Below are 20,597 nucleotides of genomic sequence, written 5' to 3'. Positions count from 1 at the left end.
GGATCTGTAGCACGATTCAGCTGGCTCACTCTGCGGCTGGATTACCGCATCCAAAATCAGTAAAAGCCCATTCCACAAGGAAGGTGGGCTCTTCTTGGGCGGCTGCCCGAGGGGTCTCGGCTTTACAGCTTTGCCGAGCTGCTACTTGGTCGGGTTCAAACACATTTGCTAAGTTCTACAAGTTTGATACCCTGGATGAGGGGGACCTTGAGTTTGCTCATTCGGTGCTGCAGAGTCATCCGCACTCTCCCGCCCATTTGGGAGCTTTGGTATAATCCCCATGGTCCTTACGGAGTCCCCAGCATCCACTAGGACGTCAGAGAAAATAAGAATTTACTCACCGGTAATTCTATTTCTCGTAGTCCGTAGTGGATGCTGGGCGCCCGTCCCAAGTGCGGACTTCTTCTGCAATACGTGTATATAGTTATTGCTTACTAAAGGGTTATTGTTATGAGCCATCCGTTGATTGAGGCTCAGTTGTTGTTCATACTGTTAACTGGGTATGGTTATCACAAGTTGTACGGTGTGATTGGTGTGGCTGGTATGAGTCTTACCCTGGATTCCAAATCCTTTCCTTGTAGTATCAGCTCTTCCGGGCACAGTTTCCCTAACTGAGGTCTGGAGGAGGGGCATAGAGGGAGGAGCCAGTGCACACCAGATAGTACCTAATCTTTCTTTTAGAGTGCCCAGTCTCCTGCGGAGCCCGTCTATTCCCCATGGTCCTTACGGAGTCCCCAGCATCCACTACGGACTACGAGAAATAGAATTACCGGTGAGTAAATTCTTATTTTTATTTATATAGCTCTCTTTCTCCAATAGTACTCAAGGTGCGAAGGCTGGGATGAGCACAGGAGACAGAGATTTTCTTTCTTGTGAGGGTATAGGCTCAAGAAGAGAAGTAATAGGGTAGCAGGATGGGATCAAATGAAGAGAGGGTGCCAGAGGGTTCAGGAAGAAAATTTCACAGGTTACTGTCTGAGGAAGAACATACCATTTAATTTCGGATCTTATCAATTTTGTCCTTAAAGTAGGAAGCAAGTTCTTGTGCCTTGATAGTGGCTGGTGGGTTTGGTGAGTGAGGGTTCAGAAGAGATTTCAATGTATTAAAATGTCACTTGGGGTTAGAGGCTTGAGCATAGGTGAGAGTTTGAAAATATGTTTGGCAGTGTCCCGTGCATTACTATAAGAGTGTTAGGCGCCGGGGTCCGCTCGTCGGTGCGGCCCGGCGCCTAGCAACCAGGGACGCCGTGCGCGTACAGCCGCCGGCTCCCTGGCAACGCTAGACGCCGGGCGCACGGAGCAGCACGGACCCTAGCAACGGGGACGCCACTGGCGGACCGCGTTCCCCGTTGCTGGGTCCATTTAAATTAATAGGGCACCTGTTTCCTGGCCGTGCAGCAAGGCAGCTGCACGGCATTTAATCCAATCAGCCTCTGAACAGCTGATTGGAGGACTCCCTGTTAAGTACACTTCCAGGGCTTCTCACAGACGCCGGTAATAGCTTCCTGCATGCTGTATCTGTTTGCTGAGAGTGTTTCCAGTCCTGCTGTACCCGGTCGTTCCTGTCCTCAGTTGTCCTGTACTCGGAAGTCGTCATCTGTTCCTGGAGTCCTGACTGAGCACCTTTAAACATCCAGTGGTGTTCGTGAGTCACGGCGTAGCCGTGAGTTGCGGCTTGGCCGCTTTATTACTTATTATTTATTATTTGTGTTTCGGAGCTTTTGCGGAGGATTCCACTCCCACAGATCCACTCTGGTATCCAGCGGTGCTGGGTAGGAGTAACGGACTAGTGGATTTTGGTTGTCCTTTTATCTGGCGTTTTTTCCGCGCATACTTCTGGTTTGGTTAGTTAGCTTGTTGCCCCTGGCCTGTTGTCAGTCAGAGGTCCTCTTGTCATCATCCTGCCTCGGATTTCCCTTTGTCTCTCACTAAGACCGGGGGGCACCGGAGTTGGTCAGACATAATCCGCCTTTCAAACGTGGCTGCCAGGGGCTCAAGAAACCATAGTCTCGCAAGGGATTTTTCGATAGCACGGGTGAGACAATAGAGTTAGGGCGCCAGGGGCAACTAGTCTTTCCAGCTCCCGTAACCAGCATTCCCCTTCCAGTACTCTGGCCATTGTCATTAGATCTCCTCCGGTCAGGAGTACTGGAATCATAACATTATTACCGGCCATACCAAAACTTAAAATTAAACAGGGTTTGATTTTTTCCTTATTCAGTTTTGTAAGAGTTATCGGCCTCATGAATCCCACAGGTTTAGGGCCAAATCCTGGCCAGCTCCTAGTCAGCCAGATTCAAGAACTTACTCAGATGGTTCAGGATCTTTCCCTTCGGGTGAAGTCGCAGGAAGATCTTTTACGAACTTCCCCGAGGGTAGTCCCTGAACCAAAAATGCACTTGCCTGACCGTTTTTCTGGTGATAGGAAGGAGTTTTTTAATTTTAAAGAATCCTGTAAACTTTATTTTCGTTTAAGACCGATCTCCTCAGGTACTGAATCTCAGCGGGTCGGAATTATTATTTCTTTGCTCCAGGGGGATCCTCAGACCTGGGCTTTTGGTTTAAAAGCAGAGGATCCGGCATTGTTGTCAGTAGACGCCTTTTTGGGGTCTTTAGGGCTTTTGTATGATGACCCTGATAGAGAGGCATCCGCTGAGAGTCAGTTACGCGCTCTCAGACAGGGTAGAAATCCTGCAGAGGTTTATTGTACAGAGTTTCGCCGTTGGTCGAACGACTGTGGCTGGAATGACCCAGCCCTGCGCAGTCAGTTTCGCCTCGGCTTATCTGAGTCTATAAAAGACAGTCTCCTTCAGTATCCCGCTCCTGAGACTCTCGATAAACTCATGGAGCTTTCTATTAAGATTGATCGTCGTCTCAGAGAGCGGAGGCCTGAAAAAGGAGCACCTGTCAGGTCTACTCCATGTGTATTTTCCATTCCTGAGGACATAGAGGAGCCCATGCAGATGGGTCTCTCCCGGCTATCTCCAGAAGAAAGAGCCAGAAGGCAAAACTCTGGTCTTTGTTTGTACTGTGGGGGTAAGGGACATTTTGCCCGTAATTGTCCGAACAAGTCGGGAAACGCCTCGACCAAGTGAATTGTGAGGGGGTTCACTTTGGTCTGCAGCTTATCTCCTCGAATAACTCCCTTTTAGTCCCAGCTAAAGTTTCCTTTGGCAGCCCCAGTTCTTCGGTGTCGGCTTTTGTTGACAGTGGAGCTACAGGGAACTTTATGGACTTAACGTGGGCCAAAGCCTTAGGTATTCCTCAGTTAGCCTTGGGTAGGTGTATCACCATGCATGGTTTAGATGGGAGTCCCTTGTCCAATGGGGTTATTTCCCTCCGTACACCCCCTATACTACTTACGGTAGGAGCTCTTCATTCCGAAAAGATCGAGGTTTTCCTTACCCATTGCCCAGCAGTTCCAGTGGTTCTGGGTCACTCTTGGCTGGCCTTTCATAATCCCATCATTGATTGGCAGTCGGGGGAGATTTCACAATGGGGTACCATCTGTAATAAGGAATGTATTACGTTTCCCGTCAGAATAGCTGCTGCCATTCCCGAACTCATTCCCGTGGAATACCAGGACTTTGTTGATGTGTTTTCCAAGGGCAATGCGGACATTCTGCCTCCCCATCGGCCTTATGATTGTGCTATTGAGCTAATTCCTGGTGCCACATTGCCAAAGGGAAGGTTATATGCATTATCCGGGCCAGAAACTGCGGCCATGAATGAGTATGTTAAGGAGAGCCTAGGGAAAGGATTTATCAGGCCATCTAAATCCCCTTTAAGTGCAGGCTTCTTCTTTGTGGAGAAAAAAGATGGATTACTCAGACCTTGCATTGACTTTAGAGCCCTGAATAAGATCTCAGTTAAAAATACTTACCCTCTGCCGCTGATTTCTGTCCTCTTTGATCAGCTGCGATCGGCTGTGATTTTTTCTAAAATTGACCTGAGGGGAGCGTATAACCTCATCCGAATCAAGTCGGGAGATGAGTGGAAGACGGCTTTCAGTACTCAGTCGGGTCACTACGAGTATCTGGTGATGCCGTTTGGCTTGTCTAACGCTCCGGCAGTTTTCCAGGATCTCATTAACGATGTGCTCCGTGATTTTCTAGGAAGATTTGTGGTCGTTTACTTAGACGACATCCTGATCTATTCTGACTCAATTGAACAACATGTTACCCAGGTGCGTCAGGTTCTTCAAAAATTACGTGAAAATCACCTATATGCCAAGCTGGAGAAGTGTGAGTTTCATGTCACGGAGGTATCCTTTTTAGGGTACATTATTTCCCCTCGGGGATTCTATATGGAACCTAAGAAGCTCCAAGCCATCCTTAGTTGGGCGCAACCCACCAACTTAAAAGCAATTCAGCGCTTTTTAGGGTTTGCGAATTATTATAGAAGATTTATTCATTCTTTTTCCGACCTGGTTGCTCCCATTGTGGCACTGACTAAGAAGGGAGCGGATCCTACCAACTGGTCACGTGAAGCTGAGTTATCCTTTCAGGCCTTGAAACAAGCTTTTGTCTCAGCTCCAGTCCTCAGACATCCCAACCCAGAATTGCCCTTCATTGTTGAGGTTGATGCCTCGGAGGTTGGAGTGGGGGCTATCCTATCTCAGAAGGATCCGGACTCTCTGGAACTACATCCTTGTGCCTTTATGTCCAGGAAATTCTCATCTGCTGAATCCAACTACGATGTTGGTAACCGGGAGTTACTGGCTATTAAATGGGCGTTCGAGGAGTGGAGGCATTGGCTTGAGGGAGCAACACATACCATTTCAGTATTGACTGACCACAAAAATCTTCAGTACATCGAATCAGCTAAGCGGCTGAATGCCCGGCAGGCTCGTTGGGCTTTATTTTTTACTCGTTTCAAGTTTATTATCACTTTTAGGCCAGGTTCCAAGAATACCAAGGCGGATGCCCTGTCACGCAGTTTTCTTCCAGTTCATAATAACAGTCCTGTTACTCCCATACTTCCGTCTTCAGTCATTTGGGCAGGCCTCACACAAGATTTGTTTACCCAGTTAAAGCAGCTTTAACATCAAGCTCCTGGAAATACTCCTGCTGGTCGTCTTTACGTCCCTGAGTTTTTGAGAGCTACTGTTTTGACTGAGTTTCATGATAGCAAAGTTGCCGGGCATCCGGGGATCTCTAAGACTTTGGAATTAGTCTCCCGCTCAGTATGGTGGCCTGGTCTTTCTAAAGACATTAAGGAGTTTGTTTTTTCTTGTCAGGTCTGTGCACAGCATAAGGTTCCCCGTTCCTTGCCTATCGGGCAACTTATGCCCTTAAATGTTCCTCTCAGGCCATGGTCTCATATTTCCATGGATTTTGTGGTAGACCTCCCTCTGTCAGCCGGATTCCGAGTCATATGGGTGGTAGTGGACCGTTTTAGCAAGATGGCCCATTTCATTGCTCTTCCCCGACTGCCATCTGCCCAGGGATTGGTTGTTTTGTTTCTCCGCCATGTTTTCAGACTTCATGGGTTGCCCACTGATCTTGTTTCTGATCGGGGTCCACAATTCATTGCACAATTCTGGAAGTCTTTTTGTGCCTCATTAAAGATGAAATTGTCTTTAACATCCGGCTATCATCCCCAATCCAACGGGCAGACCGAGCGAGTTAATCAATCATTAAAACAGTATTTGCGTTTGTACTCAGCCAAACTCCAGAATGATTGGTCCGAGTTTCTTCCTTTGGCGGAGTTTGCTTACAACAATTCTTGTCATTCCTCCACTAATGTGTCTCCATTCTTTTCAGTTTTTGGTTTTCACCCCAGAGCTAATTCTTTTTTTCAACATTCCTCTGTTTCCTCGCTAACCTTAACCTCTCATCTCAGAGTCATTTGGAAAAAAGTGCACCTTGCTCTCAGAAAAGCGGCATTTCGAGAGAAAAAGTTTTCTGACAGGCTCCGGCGTCCTTGCACTTTTAAGGTGGGAGACAGGGTATGGTTGTCGACTCGTAACATTAGACTTCGACAAACCTCAGCTAGATTGGGCCCCAAATTTATTGGACCATTTCATATTATTAAAAAAATCAATCCAGTTGCTTTCCGGTTACGTTTACCAAGAGCTCTCCGAATCGGAAATACGTTCCATTGCTCCCTGTTGAAAGCATACGTTTCTTCCAGTAGATTTCCTCGGAAGATCTCTCAGGGGAAATCACCAGTAGATGTACAGGGACATCAGGAGTTCTTGGTGGAGAAGGTTCTCGATTCCAAATTGTCCCGGGGTCGGCTTTATTTTCTGGTGCACTGGAAGGGCTATGGTCCAGAGGAAAGGTCTTGGGTCCTGGATAAGGATCTCCATGCCCCGAGGCTCAAGAGGGCATTTTTTCGGGAATTTCCTCGGAAACCTGGCTTTAGGGGTTCCTTGACCCCTCCTCAAGGGGGGGTACTGTTAGGCGCCGGGGTCCGCTCGTCGGTGCGGCCCGGCGCCTAGCAACCAGGGACGCCGTGCGCGTACAGCCGCCGGCTCCCTGGCAACGCTAGACGCCGGGCGCACGGAGCCGCACGGACCCTAGCAACGGGGACGCCACTGGCGGACCGCGTTCCCCGTTGCTGGGTCCATTTAAATTAATAGGGCACCTGTTTCCTGGCCGTGCAGCAAGGCAGCTGCACGGCATTTAATCCAATCAGCCTCTGAACAGCTGATTGGAGGACTCCCTGTTAAGTACACTTCCAGGGCTTCTCACAGACGCCGGTAATAGCTTCCTGCATGCTGTATCTGTTTGCTGAGAGTGTTTCCAGTCCTGCTGTACCCGGTCGTTCCTGTCCTCAGTTGTCCTGTACTCGGAAGTCGTCATCTGTTCCTGGAGTCCTGACTGAGCACCTTTAAACATCCAGTGGTGTTCGTGAGTCACGGCGTAGCCGTGTGTTGCGGCTTGGCCGCTTTATTACTTATTATTTATTATTTGTGTTTCGGAGCTTTTGTGGAGGATTCCGCTCCCACAGATCCACTCTGGTATCCAGCGGTGCTGGGTAGGAGTAACGGACTAGTGGATTTTGGTTGTCCTTTTATCTGGCGGTTTTTCCGCGCATACTTCTGGTTTGGTTAGTTAGCTTGTTGCCCCTGGCCTGTTGTCAGTCAGAGGTCCTCTTGTCATCATCCTGCCTCGGATTTCCCTTTGTCTCTCACTAAGACCGGGGGGCACCGGAGTTGGGCAGACATAATCCGCCTTTCAAACGTGGCTGCCAGGGGCTCAAGAAACCATAGTCTCGCAAGGGATTTTCGATAGCACGGGTGAGACAATAGAGTTAGGGCGCCAGGGGCAACTAGTCTTTCCAGCTCCCGTAACCAGCATTCCCCTTCCAGTACTCTGGCCATTGTCATTAGATCTCCTCCGGTCAGGAGTACTGGAATCATAACAAAGAGTGGTAGACAGTCTTATATGCGACAGTCACTTGGAATATGAGAGGTATGTCACTGATGTTCAACTTTCCGTGAGTCTTTGTAGGTGTCTTGTTAATTTAGAGTGCCACAGTTAACATCTAGGCCTACGTGGAGTGTGGTAGGTTACTGGAGCCACTTGGTCAAGGGCTATATCTAGAGTCTGGTTTAGGTGTGATACAGCCATCTCAGGAGAAGTAAATGCAGAAATAGGTGAGAGCAGTTGTTGCAGAGAGGTGGACAGTTTTTGAAAATTAATTGTTAATCTACGGGTTTGAGGAGGATTGAAGGATTTCAAAGACTCTGAGTTTGAAATTGTGGATAAAAGCATGCAGGTGATAAGGTTGTGATCTGAGAGAGGGAAACTAGTGTTAGCGAATTCAGAAACTGAGCATAGTCTCTTGAATACTAGATCAAGGCAGTGGTCCTGATGATGAGCAGATGAGTCAGTCCATTGGGAGAGGCAGAGAGAGAGATTAGAGAGAGTAGTTTGGAGGCATGAGCAGCAGTTTTCGGACTATCAATAGCAACATTGAAATCACCCATGATGATGGTGGAGATGTCAAAGGACAGGAAGTGAGGAAGCCATACAGAAAGCTTTCTCCTTGCCCAATTAAACTCTTCATAAACCCACAAAGTGAAAAGTAGGCAGCTGTTTCTATTATGTCAATTGCATGTTTCTATAAAAGCACCTTTTAATGAATACAGTATGAATAGAGTTTAGTCAATAGAAATTAGTCTATAGTAGACAGTTTCTGTGATGACAACTGACTGGTGCTTATTATAACAAATATGGCAAAAGTAGATGAACAGAATAGTTCTCTTACATCCTAGAGGATGCTGGGGGTCCACATTAGTACCATGGGGTATAGACTGGTCCCTTGGGAGCCATGGGTACTTTAAGAGTTTAATAGTGTGGGCTGGCTCCTTTTTCTTTGCCCCTCCTACCAGACTCAGTTTAGAAAATATGCCCGGTGGAGCCGGTCACAGCTAGGAGACTAGGAGTTTTTCTAGTTTTATTGTTGTTGTTTTTTTAAAGAGGTTAGGTACAGGGAAGCTGCTGGCAACAGCCCCCCTGCTTTGTGGGACTTAGTGGGGGGGGGGGGGAGTAGGAACCAACTCTAGAAGTTAATGGTTCTCTATCACCACTGACAGGACAATGAGCTCTTGAGGGTGCGGAGCGACAGCCCACGAAGCGACCGCTCACTCTCGCAGCACGGGCGCCACCCCCTAACACAGCCAGAAGTTAGTGGTGAGTATGATGCTGGCGGTGCGGGAAGCGGGTCGCCAGCGGGAATGGTGGCACAAGGGTGGGAGCGCAGCTCTGACAGGCTACGCTCCCGGAAGACTCAGCGGCACTTGGTGTACGGCGCTGTGAGGGGAGTCCTGGGCCAGCACAACATACCCTACACTGGTCACATATGCTATCTGGGGCTAATCCCACTGTTAGCAGCTCAATCACCTCAAGCCAGTATAATCTGTGAAAGCGGGAAGACGTGCCTGGTGGACTGTCACTATCAGTTCCAGGCACTACCGTTTGGCCTCTCCACGGCACCAAGGGTGTTCACCAAGGTCATGGCGGAGATGATGCTCCTCCTCCGCAAGCAGGATGTGAACTTAATTCCTTATCTGGACGATCTGCTGATAAAAGCGTCTTCCAGGGAGAAGCTGTTACAAAGCATTGCTCTCTCAACTCAACTACTCCAGGATCATGGATGGATCCTGAATCTTCCAGTCGCATTTGGTGCTGAGAAGGAGACCGACCTTCCTGGGGATGATCCTCAACATGGAAGTACAGAGGGTGTTTCTGCCAGTGGAGAAAGCGTTGGTGATACAAACAATGGTCCGGGATGTCCTGAAGCCTGCCCGGGTATCGGTTCATCAGTGCATTTGCCTTCTGGGGAAGATGGTTGCCTCCTTCAAGGCTCTGCAGTAAGGAAGATTTCATGTACGGTCCTTCCAACTGGATCTCCTGGACAAATGGTCGGGATCTCATCTTCACATGCACCAGAGGATACGTCTGACGCCGAAAGCCATAATCTCGCTCCTCTGCAAACTTATCACCTACTAGAGGGCCGCAGGTTCGGGATTCAGAATTGGATAATTCTAACCATGGATGCAAGTCTCAAGAGGTTGGGGAGCAGTCACCCAGGGGGTAAACTTCCAAGGAAGGTGGTCAAGTCTAGAATACATCCTTCCGATAAACATTCTCGAACTAAGGGCTGTGTACAACGGTCTTCTACAAGCGGCACATCTTCTAAAAGATCAGGCCATTCAGGTCCAGTCGGACAATGTAACGACAGTGGCCTACATAAACCAGCAAGGCGGAACGAAGAGCAGAGCTGCGATGTCCGAGGTAGCAAGAATCATCCTCTGGGCAGAAAAGCACGTTGTGGCACTGTCTGCAATCTTCATTCCTGGAATGGACAACTCGGAAGCGGACTTCCTCAGCAGACAAGATCTCCATCCAGGAGAGTGGGGCCTCCACCCGGAGGTGTTCGCATAGGTGACAGGTCTTTGGGGAGTACCTCAAATAGACATAATGGCCTCCAGCCTCAACAAGAAGCTTTGGAGGTACTGTTCCAGGCCGAGAGACCTACAGGCAGTGGCGGTGGACGCCCTGGTGACTTCGTGGGTGTTCCAGTCAGTGTATGTGTTCCCTCCACTTCCAGTCATCCCAAGGATTCTCAAACTAATAAAAAGAACAAGAGTTCATACGATCCTCATTGCTCCAGACTGGCCAAGAAGGGCTTGGTACGCGGATCTTCTGGAGTTATTGCTGGAAGATTTGAGGCCTCTTCCTCTTCGCGAGGACCTTCTGCAACAGGGGCCGTTCGCTTATTAAGACTTACCACGGCTACTTTTGACAGCATGGAGGTTGAACGCCAGACCTTAGCTCGGAGGTGCATTCCGAACAAGGTTATTCCTACCCTGTTACAGACTAGGAAAGGAGTAACGTCTAAAGACTACCATCGAATTTGGAAAAAGTACGTGTCTTGGTGTGAATCCAAGAAGTTTCCTACGGTGGAGTTTCAACTTGGGCGGTTTCTATGTTCTACAAGCAGGTGTGGATGTGGGCCTGCGTTCGGGCTCCTTAAAAGTCCAGATTTCGGCCTTGTCCATTTTCTTCCAGAAACAATTGGCTGCCCTCCCTGAGGTTCAGACTTTATTGAAAAGTGTTCTGCACATCCAGCCTCCCTTTGCGCCTCCTACGGCACCTTGGGATCTTAATGTGGTGTTGCAATTCCTGCAGTCGGATTGGTATGAACCTTTACAGGAGGTTGATTTCAAGTTGCTTACTTGGAAGGCGTTCACACTATTGGCATTAGCATCTGCTAGACGTGTGTCAGAATTGGGGGCATTGTCCTGCAAAAGCCCCTACTTGATTTTCCATGACAATAGAGCTGAGCTCAAGACGCGTCAGCAATTTCTTCCGAAGGTTGTGTCGGCTTTTCATATCAACCAAGCTATTGTGGTGCCAGTGGCTACTAACTCCTCAATTACCGCAAAGTCTTTGGATGTTGTGAGGGCTCTGAAGATTTATGTGAAGAGAACTTCTCGTCACAGAAAGTCGGACGCTCTGTTTGTCCTTTATGATCCCAACAAGGTTGGGTGTCCTGCTTCTAAGCAGACAATTTCTCGCTGGATCAGGTTTACTATCCAGCTTTCTTATTCTACGGCAGGATTACCGTGTCCAAAATCTGTTAAGGCCCACTCTACTCGTAAGTGGGTTCTTCCTGGGCGGCTACCCGGGGTGTCTTGGCTTTACAACTTTGCAGAGCGGCTACTTGGTCAGGGTCGAACACTTAGCAAACGTTTGGATACTTTGGCCTCTGAGGACCTTAAGTTTGGTCAATCGGTACTGCAGGAGCCTGCGCATTCTCCCTGCGGTACTGGGAGCTTTTGGTACATCCCCATGGTACTAATGTGGACCCCAGCATCAGTACTGCATTGTTACTTGGTTAAGTACTGTTGTTCAGATGTTGCTGAATTGTTCAAGCTGGTTAGCTTGGTTTGCCTTATGTGTGAGCTGGTGTGAATCTCACCACTATCTGTGTATTTCCTTCTCTCGAAGTATGTCAGTCTCCTCGGGCACAGTTTCTAGACTGATTCTGGTAGGAGGGTCATAGAGGGAGGAGCCAGCCCACACTATTAAACTCTTAAAGTGCCCATGCCTCCCAAGGGACCCGTCTATACCCCATGGTACTAATGTGGACCCCAGCATCCTCTACGGACTACGAGAAAAGGGTTTACCGGTAGGTAATTAAAATCCTATTTTCTATTACACCGTGGTTTCAATAGAAAACCACCACTGATTAGAACATGCCGTGACAAATTATTTTTAATCCGAAGGGGATCCACAGCAGATTAAGGTTAGACCTCGAAACCAAACTTGCTAGTAGTTTGACATGAAATCTGCCGTAAACTGACAGTGGGTTATAAATTACACCAAACCTGCCGCATAGTAAATTTAACCCTTTGTGTGGATTCAGCTTTTTCACCTGCAGATTACGTTAATACAACCCCATAAACTTAGTTCAGCTGGAAGGAGGATGTCTGGTCTCACTTTCTGCATACTGCAAAGGTCTGGATGAGGAGGATAGACTTTGAGTCGGGAGAGTAAGGGATAGTGATAGGAGAATAGAAGCACCTAGATAGGGAAGAAGGAGAAAGGGGCCATGGCGAAGGAAGGGGCAGAGACATGCTCACTGCATCCCATTGGTGGCATTCTGAAGGAGAGCATTAATGTTGCAGGCCCTTAATTGCTAGCCCGATTTTGACAGCCATACAAATTGCATGCTCTGCATCCTAGGGATTTAGTCACTGCACTTTATTTACAAAAAAAAAAAAAGTATCCTTTTGGAAATCCACCCTGAATCTGCCACCTTGAACAAAGCCTTAAAATAGAACCAAAGTGATTCTATAGCTGGACAAAAAGACAATGTCATTGAACATAAAAATTTAATCATGTTGCTTAGTACTCTCGCCGAAAGACACAATAAGACCCCATGGGCAGGATGTAATGCCACCCGAGTTCGGCCAAAGTGCAGTATTCTGCTCGAATTTGAAAGTTTTTTTGGGGGGGTGGGGGGGGGGTGATTACAAAGCATGGTTTTGCTTGTGAATGCCCCTTTAAAAAAAAATTTCAGCATTCGTCCGGAATCCCGCTCATCGGCTGAACACGTGCGGCAATGCATCCCGCCCCATATCTGCTTTTCAAGTAGTGTTCTCAGTCTTCATGTCCTTGCCAGGGCACAGTGCATGTGGTTTACTTTTTTATTGGGGAGTTTTGGTAAGCACTAGATTTGTGCTGTACTGTTTTATGCACAAGTAACAGTGGAGACTACTGTGTCATGTTCTTGCACTGCTAAACCACTGTTATAATAGTTCTGCATGCTAGCTTTGTACACATTTTGACCCCATTCTGTTCTGTTTTAGATTTCTGTGACCGTAAAACATCTGCTGTTTCTCATTCTGGGTCTATTTTAAAGGCAGATATACAAGAAAAAGCAGTGGGAAAGTAAGTATCACAATGATAAACGAAAACCTGATATTGTTTGTAGATTATACAAATATATGAAAGGTTGTACTATTATAACATTCTACTTTTTGCCTAAGGAGGGTATTCAATTAGGTGCAAATCTTCCTACAGTCGGAAAATCTGCACTTTATGGCCGTTTTTAGGGCATATTACATTTGCCCTATTCAATGCCCGTGCAGATTTTTTGACTGGTCGAAAAATCTGGCACTGGCTAAAACCACATGCATTGGCGATTTTGCCGCCGATACACGTGTGTTGTAGAATTTGTGGGCATTGTTCGCCTGTTTTTGGGTCTGTTTTCACCCATACCGATTCAACAAGAAAAGTGAAAGCAGATTTGAAAATGCCCGCTATTGAATACACATGGTCGAATTAGTGAAAAACTGCAAAAATTGAATACCCCCTTAAGTCTTTGTGGCAATTTAAAAATTTGTGTAAAATAGTTTATGCTAGACACATTTATTTTAGTGTTTTCATATTTGTATTTTAAACTATACCCATTGCCTATATATTTGTATCACAACAATTATTAACAACTAAAATATGTCTAAGCACTGTGTGCAAAGCAGGTTATAGTAGTAAAAGCTTGGTTAGGGGAAGACTAGTAATAAAGAAATTCAACAGACAAGAGGATTCAGTGTAGATGTCTTGTATGAGTTATGTGTACAAAAGAAATGTTTGTTTGTTGTCCAGATGTGTCCTCATACACCTTGCCTCAATATGCCATGTAACGGGAGATGCCTGGTGTGAGTGAGCTGACAGGTCTTGGGCAACTCTGATCGCTTTGGGCATCTTTTTTTGCTATGCAAAATAGGGCACACAAGCAGACTCTGCTGATTAAAATTATATGCAGCATGCTTATTTCTGCAGCAAGTTACATTGGTTTCCAGAGGGAAAACATTGGGTTGTAGAGTGGCTCTTAATCCAGAAGCACCAACAGGCTAAAGCTTTTGCTGTCCCTGGATGCATTGTGGCCTCCTTTATAACACTGCCTCCATGCACTGAGAGCTCAGTTTCAAATTGGGGCCTGCAGCAGCAGGCCCCCTAACATGCACTGGGAAGCCCTGAAATGCTTTTCTGCAGAAGATTTCCTATCTCTGTCTGGGCTGTCAGCGCTGTACGTCACTGTGACATTCAGCACTGCAACTCCATCACCTCCCAAGCGGCATTCCGTACTCCTGCTGCCTGGTTCCCGGGTACTTGCGGCAGAGAAGTCACGGCTTAGGCACAGAGTCGCAAGCTGCTCTCCTGGTTCTGTGGCTGCTAAGGGGAGGAGGTAGGAGGGTCCCCCAGGTGGGACCCGACATTAAATCGCGTTCCGACCGTGACCTAGGGAGACGGGTTGCGGTGCTATCGTGGACACGGTCACTGTGCAGAGACACCACTAGACCACCAGGGCAATGGAGCACAGATCAGGTGTACTAATGCCCATTTAATAAGGCTCACTAGTACCTGGGGTGGATGTCCAGCATAGAGGAGGCACTTGACGTGTAGCTCCTCCCCTGGCCCACGGCTCCATCTCCTCGCAGATTACCCGCCTTGGAGCTGCCTCAAACGCTCCTCCACTTCCTGACTGAGACGCTAAGTGCCATCTTCTGGGCATAGCTGCTGCTGGTCTCCGGGATTGCAGGGCAAGGTCTCCCTTGTAAAGCCGCCTGTACACAGCACTGAGACTTTACAAACACTTAAGTATCCTACAGATGGAGCCTCCCTCATCGTTGCTGTTTCTCTGCCTAAATGGAGGATTAGTCACGCCTAAGCGATAGCTCAGGTTGTTCAATTGTTGCACGGACAGACGCGTTGAGTCATGACTACATACGCAGCATGCAATACACATCTTCAACACTGGGTGGCTAATGCTTCACTAATCCAGTACTGTAGAGCAAATGGTTGCGGGTTGATCTACAAGCTCTGGCAAATGGTCAGTGACAACTGTAATGTTACTGTATACTGTACACACAGACCAATGGTCAGATGGAGAGAGTCCATTTAAAAGAAAGAAACCAATAAATAAATAAAAAACTAGAAATTTCACGTGTTAAAGCAATGGTCCATTTACATTAGGGTTATGTGAGCGTCCTAGTCCCATAGACTAAGCAATAAATAAAAAGTGTATACGATGCAAACAAACGTGTTTAAAGCAATGGTCCATTGATGTTAGGCATACAGTACTGCATGTGAGCGTCCAAGTCTCGTAGCCAATACAGAAAAACCCATGGGAAATGATCACTGCTTACATTTACACATGAGCTTAAGTCTCTATCACAAGGTGTTGTGGCCAAGCACCCCATGCTCAGAGTCCCGGGTTCCATTCCCAAAGTGCGAATGCCTTTGTTTTGTTTTTTCTTTTTGACAATTTGTATTAATTTTTTTTATAACATTCATATATTTAAGAACCTTATATTCAATAGAATTATGCACACAGCATAAGACCTGTTTCCATAACAAACTGTCTGGGCATCTGATACACAAATCTGTAGCACAGTACTGTACTGTTTAATGTACATTAACTCTGGCCCTCTCTAGTCCTTTCCCCCATTCAAAGCGACTGTAGTATCAGCCCTTCGTTTACATACTGTGTTGGCAATTTATTGACTGTAAACTTGCCTCTCTCAGGGGAGGGGGAAGGGTGAGGGGGAGTGTTGGGGATTAACCAGCGGAGTCCAGAGATGCTGTCGAAAATATTCATTCTCTTTCGGGACCCCAAAAAAAGAAACCAATAAATCAATAAATAAAAATAGTGTATACAGACACAAACAAACGTGTTAAAGCAAGGATCCATTGACGTTCGGTTTATGTGAGCTATTAAATTAAAATGGGCTTAAAGCGGACTTCCAGTGGGCAGGGCACCCAGCATGGCCGCTTTTTACCTGGGCTCTGGACCTTGCTGTATAAATTAAACTAACCTTTCAAACTGCAGATTTCATTCAGGATTTTTTCCCAGCAGCTATCTACAGAAAGTCTTAAGTATTGTACAGCTTTTCATCCTGCTTTTGAGTCTGGTGCCACTTTCTTTACGCCGGAGCCAAGCCTGTGAAATTTCAGGCGTTCATGACCGCCCGCAGCCATCTTTGGGCGCGATCCAAGGAGAGTAACTTTGGGCTTCCCTCGCTCTTACAGTCATGCTTCTGGGACTAGCTGTGTCTCAGAACATTTGATACCTGCAACTTTACATCGGTCCCTCTGACCCTACACTCGGTGCCTTCTCTTTCCCTGTGAGTCCTATCATTCTGGAGGGAGAGGTGCGGTGATGACTAATTACCTGGACTAACGTCAGCTGCCTGTGATCAGGGGATTGGAATCCATCAGGTACCGGTCTCTTTGCCAGCTGGTTTCAGAGGTTGCGGCCAGCGGTTGTCATCTGATTCTTTATATTGCCCTTGTTGCATCCTGGGGGCCTCAACCCTGCTTGGGGCACTGTTCTCTATTAGATCTAACCGCTAAACCCAGGAAGGATTGTCCAAGCTGCTCCCCCTTGGTTCTGCCTGCATTAGATGTTCAGCTAGAGAACTGTCCGTGCTGTCCTATCTTGGGAGGTTGCTGATATCTGGGGACTGACTTGTTTGCCTGCACCTGCTAATCCTCCTGTGTAGTGCCATTGTTGCTGACTGTGGTGATCAGGGCATCGTATATCACAGTGGCTGCTGCTAAACATCCTCTCCCCGTGAACGGACAAGCCTGCATATTTGGGATTCCTGTAAGCCCTCTAATTGACAGCTCACCCTCACTCCTGAGATTGTTCCTCATTCATCTGGGTATACTAAATCTCCTGGACATATCCTGAACTGTTGTTTTTTTATTTGCTGCATCAAATAGCCAGTTAGTTTCGTAATTGGGGTATTTACAATTTTGCAGTACTAAGTAGTACAAACAGCTTGTAATATACTCTGCTCTAATGGCTAGTAGGAAGTATTATCTTTAGAAGAGGGAGAATACACATTAGAAGAGGGAGGATTCTCTCTTGCAAATTGATGTACCTGCCATAGTGGTTGGTCTTAAGCATATCCTACAATTCACTGATGATGAGGATTCCTCTACTGTGGCAAAGAAAACTGATAATTTTAAACAGAATGTGGATAAAACTGTATTACCCCATTCTGATCATTTAGTGGACATCAGACGAGAACCCTGGTCTAATCCAGGGAAGAAATTCCCTCTGCCTAAACGTGCCTTTGTTCGCTATCCTCTCCCTGCACAGTTGTGTAACAAATGGGAGACTCCACCCCCAGTGGATTCTCACTTCACCCACCTCGTGGTGTCGTCCACTCTGCCTGTCACCACTGTCACTTTAATGAAGGAACCGACAGATAAGCGTGTGGAGGGTTACCTGAAATGTATCTGCTCCCTTACAGGGGCTATTCATAGACCCACTAAAGCTGCCTCTTGGGCTGCAAAAGTTATTGAAGCGTGGGTTCAGGTGTTAGAGGAAGAGCTGCCAGAGGATATTTCTGACAATGCCATACAATACCTGTCTCACATTACCACTGCCACCTATTACATTCAGGAGGCGTCCTCTGAGGCGGGAGTGTTGGCAGCCAAGGCGTCGACTACGTCTGTCCTGGCTCGTCGCATACTGTGGTTGAGGTCATGGAAAGTGGACCTGGACTCCAAAAAGACTTTTGAGGGGACTTCACTGGGGAAATTTTGTTTGGGAAAGACCTACATAAAATTGTGTCTGAATAGCAGCCGCTACGAAGGCAAAAGGTACCACTTTTTGTTCCATTCAGCCTTAAGAGAAAGCAAAGGGTCAGTCATACCCAAGACAGTCTCGTGCTCCCAAAACAAACAATCCCTTCAGCCTGCTTCAAAACATGACAAGCCTGCTGCATGATGGGGCAGGCCTCTTCCTGGGGGACCCCAGGGTTAGAGGCTGACTTCTACAGTTTGCCCAGGTCTAGTTAAAGACCACTTCAGATGCATGGGTACTGGAAGTTTTCTCTCATGGTTACGCTGTCTCCTTCAAGGGACGTCCCCCTTGCCAGTTCTCTGCTAAGGCTCTCCCTTCGTATCCATTAAAGGCGCAAACTCTAGAAACAGTTGTGAGTTCTCTCCTGAGTACAGGATTGGTTGTGGAGAAGCAGAGGTTACAATTTGACCCTGTTTCTGGTCCCGAGACCCAATGGGTCCTTCCGGCCTATTCTCAACCTCAAATCCCTGAACAAGTTTGTGAGTGTCCAGGTTTCGTATGGAAGCGCTGCGCTCAATTGTGCTGGCTATGGAACCCGGAGACTATGGTATGGGATGCATACAGGATGCAAATCTGCATATTCCTATTGCCATGTCGCATCAGCAGTTCCTGCAGTTTGCTATTGGCAACCTTCATTACCAATTCCAGGCTCTGCCATTTGAACTGGCTATGGCCCCTCGGATCTTCACCAAGGTCATGGCCGTGATGATTGCCCATCTCGGTCTCCAGGGAGTCAGAATCCTGCCGTACCTAGATGACCTGCTGATTCTGGCAAATTTCCACTAAGTTCTCCTCAGTCATCTGCAACTGACGGTGACCTTCCTGGATAATCAATTGGAAGAAGTCGTTGCTGGTCCCAGCTCAGAGCATGGTGCACCTGGGGGCACTCTTGGATACACACAGTCAGAGACTGTTTCTGTCTCCAGAGAAAGTCCTGAAGCTTAAGGACAGGATAAGATGCTTCCTTTGTCGCTCCAGAGTATCGATACACTCAGAGATGCAAGTGCTTCGCCTCATGGTGTCAGGCTTTGACATGGTAGAGTACGCTCAGTTTCATTCCCGTCCACTACAATGGTTAATCCTTTCCAAGTGGGACAGCCTACCTCATCGGATCGGATCTCAAATGATCTCTGACTCTGGAGGTCCGTCTGTCGCTGACCTGGTGGCTCCAGGACCAGCAATTGAGCAAGGACTGTTCATTCTGGATCCCCGACTGGGTCCTGCTGACAATGGATGCCTGTCTGAGGGTATGGGGAGCGGTGTTGGAGCAACACTCTTTTCAGGGTCGTTGGACCAAGGAGGAAACACTTCTCCCGATAAACATTCTGGAGCTGAGGGAAGTTTTCAGTGTTCTTGCCCTGCGTCTGGTACGGAACAGTCATGTTCAAGTACGTTAAGACAACGCCATCACGGTGGCATACATAAACCATCAAGGCGGGACTCTAAGCCACATGGCATTGATGGAAGTGTCAAAAATCCTTCGTTGGGCGGAACATCATCTGCCAGCCATATCTGCAGTGTTCATTCCGGGCATCCTCAACTGGGAAGCGGACTTCATCAGTCGCCAGGAAGTGCATGCCAGACAGTGAAGTCTTCATCCAGAAGTCTTTCAACTCATAGTGGACAGGTGGGACCTACCGGACGTAGACCTCACGGTGTCTCAACACAATTACAAGGTTCTGGTCTTCATATCTCGGACAAGGGATCCTCAGGCATCGTTCGTGGACGCACTTGCAGTTCCATGGAACTTTCGGGTGCCCTACGTGTTCCCTCCGGTGTCACTCCTGCCCAGAGTCCACTTGTCCACTCTCCTTTCTGTAAAGTATTTTTTCCTCAAATTTGCTCTGAACGTACCTCCCTCCTGTATCAGTGCATGTCCTCTTGTCCTATTGCTTCTCTTCAATTGAAGTATGTTTCCCTCCTGGGCTTTGGGCCTAATTCTGAGTTGATTGCAGCAGCAAATTTGTTAGCAGTTGGGCAAAACCACGTGCACTGCAGGGGCGACAGATCTAACATGTGTAGAGAGAGATAGATTTGGGTGGGGTGTATTCAAACTGAAATCTAAATTGCAGTGTAAAAATAAAGCAGCCTGTATTTACCCCGCACAGAAACAAAATAACACACCCAAATCGAACTCTCTCTGCAAATGTTATATCTGCCTTCCCCCCCCCCCCCCCCCCTGCAGTGCATATGATTTTGCCCAATTGCTAACAAATTTGCTGCTGCGATCAACTCAGAATTAGGCCCTTTGTTACACTTGATATATTTGAAGGTTTCTATCATGTCCCCCCTTTCCCTTCTCTTCTCCAAACTATACATATTTAGATTTTTATTTTTTTTTAGCATTTCTTTGTATGTTTTGTGGTGCACAATTTTAGTTGCCCTTCTTTGTACAGTCTCTAAAGTATTCATATCCTTTTGAAGATATGGCCTCCAGAATTGAACATCGTATTCTAGATGAGACCGTACCAGTGACCTATACAGTGGAATTAATGTCCCCAATAAAGATATTAAAACGCACTGGTCCAAGTACAGATCCTTGGGGTATTCCACTGGTAACATTTCCCTCCTGTTAATGCACTCCATTTACTACAATTCTGTTTTCTATCCTGCAACCAAGATCTTATCCATTCAACAATCTTATTATCCAATCCCATGCTTTTGAATTTATTTAGCAGTCTGCGGTGTGGGACAGTGTCAAAAGCCTTACCAAATCTAGATAAGCTATACTCCACCTAAAGGCTCCACCTTTATCCGTCACTTTAGTCCAAAAAACTCAATAAGGTTTGTTTGACATGATCTCTCGCCAGTGAATCCGTGCTGTTTGGGATCCTGTAAATTGCTGCATTTGGGATCTACAACTCTTTCTTTTAAGAGTGTTTCCATCAATTTCCCTACTACTGATGTAGGACTCACTGGTCTGTAGTTGTTTACCTTTTCCTTGCTTCCACTTTTGTGCAGTGGGGATATGGGCC

The 20,597-nt window shown here is 47.1% G+C and overlaps 1 protein-coding gene across 2 annotated transcripts in view; it reads left to right on the top strand.

Moving 5' to 3' along the window:
- The window catches only part of ZNF830 (zinc finger protein 830), a 545,853-nt gene that overhangs the window by 345,206 nt on the left and 180,050 nt on the right, over nt 1–20,597 (top strand). For both annotated transcript variants that reach the window (XM_063922745.1, XM_063922746.1), the window contains exon 6: nt 12,833–12,914. In XM_063922745.1, the coding sequence (XP_063778815.1) occupies nt 12,833–12,914 (82 nt within the window). The remainder of the gene's footprint in view (nt 1–12,832; nt 12,915–20,597) is intronic.

Source organism: Pseudophryne corroboree, chromosome 5 (assembly GCF_028390025.1).
Source record: "Pseudophryne corroboree isolate aPseCor3 chromosome 5, aPseCor3.hap2, whole genome shotgun sequence".
NCBI classification, from domain to species: Eukaryota; Metazoa; Chordata; class Amphibia; order Anura; family Myobatrachidae; genus Pseudophryne; species Pseudophryne corroboree.
Note: the sequence above shows the minus strand (reverse complement) of the source record. Positions and strands in the feature narration are given on the sequence as shown.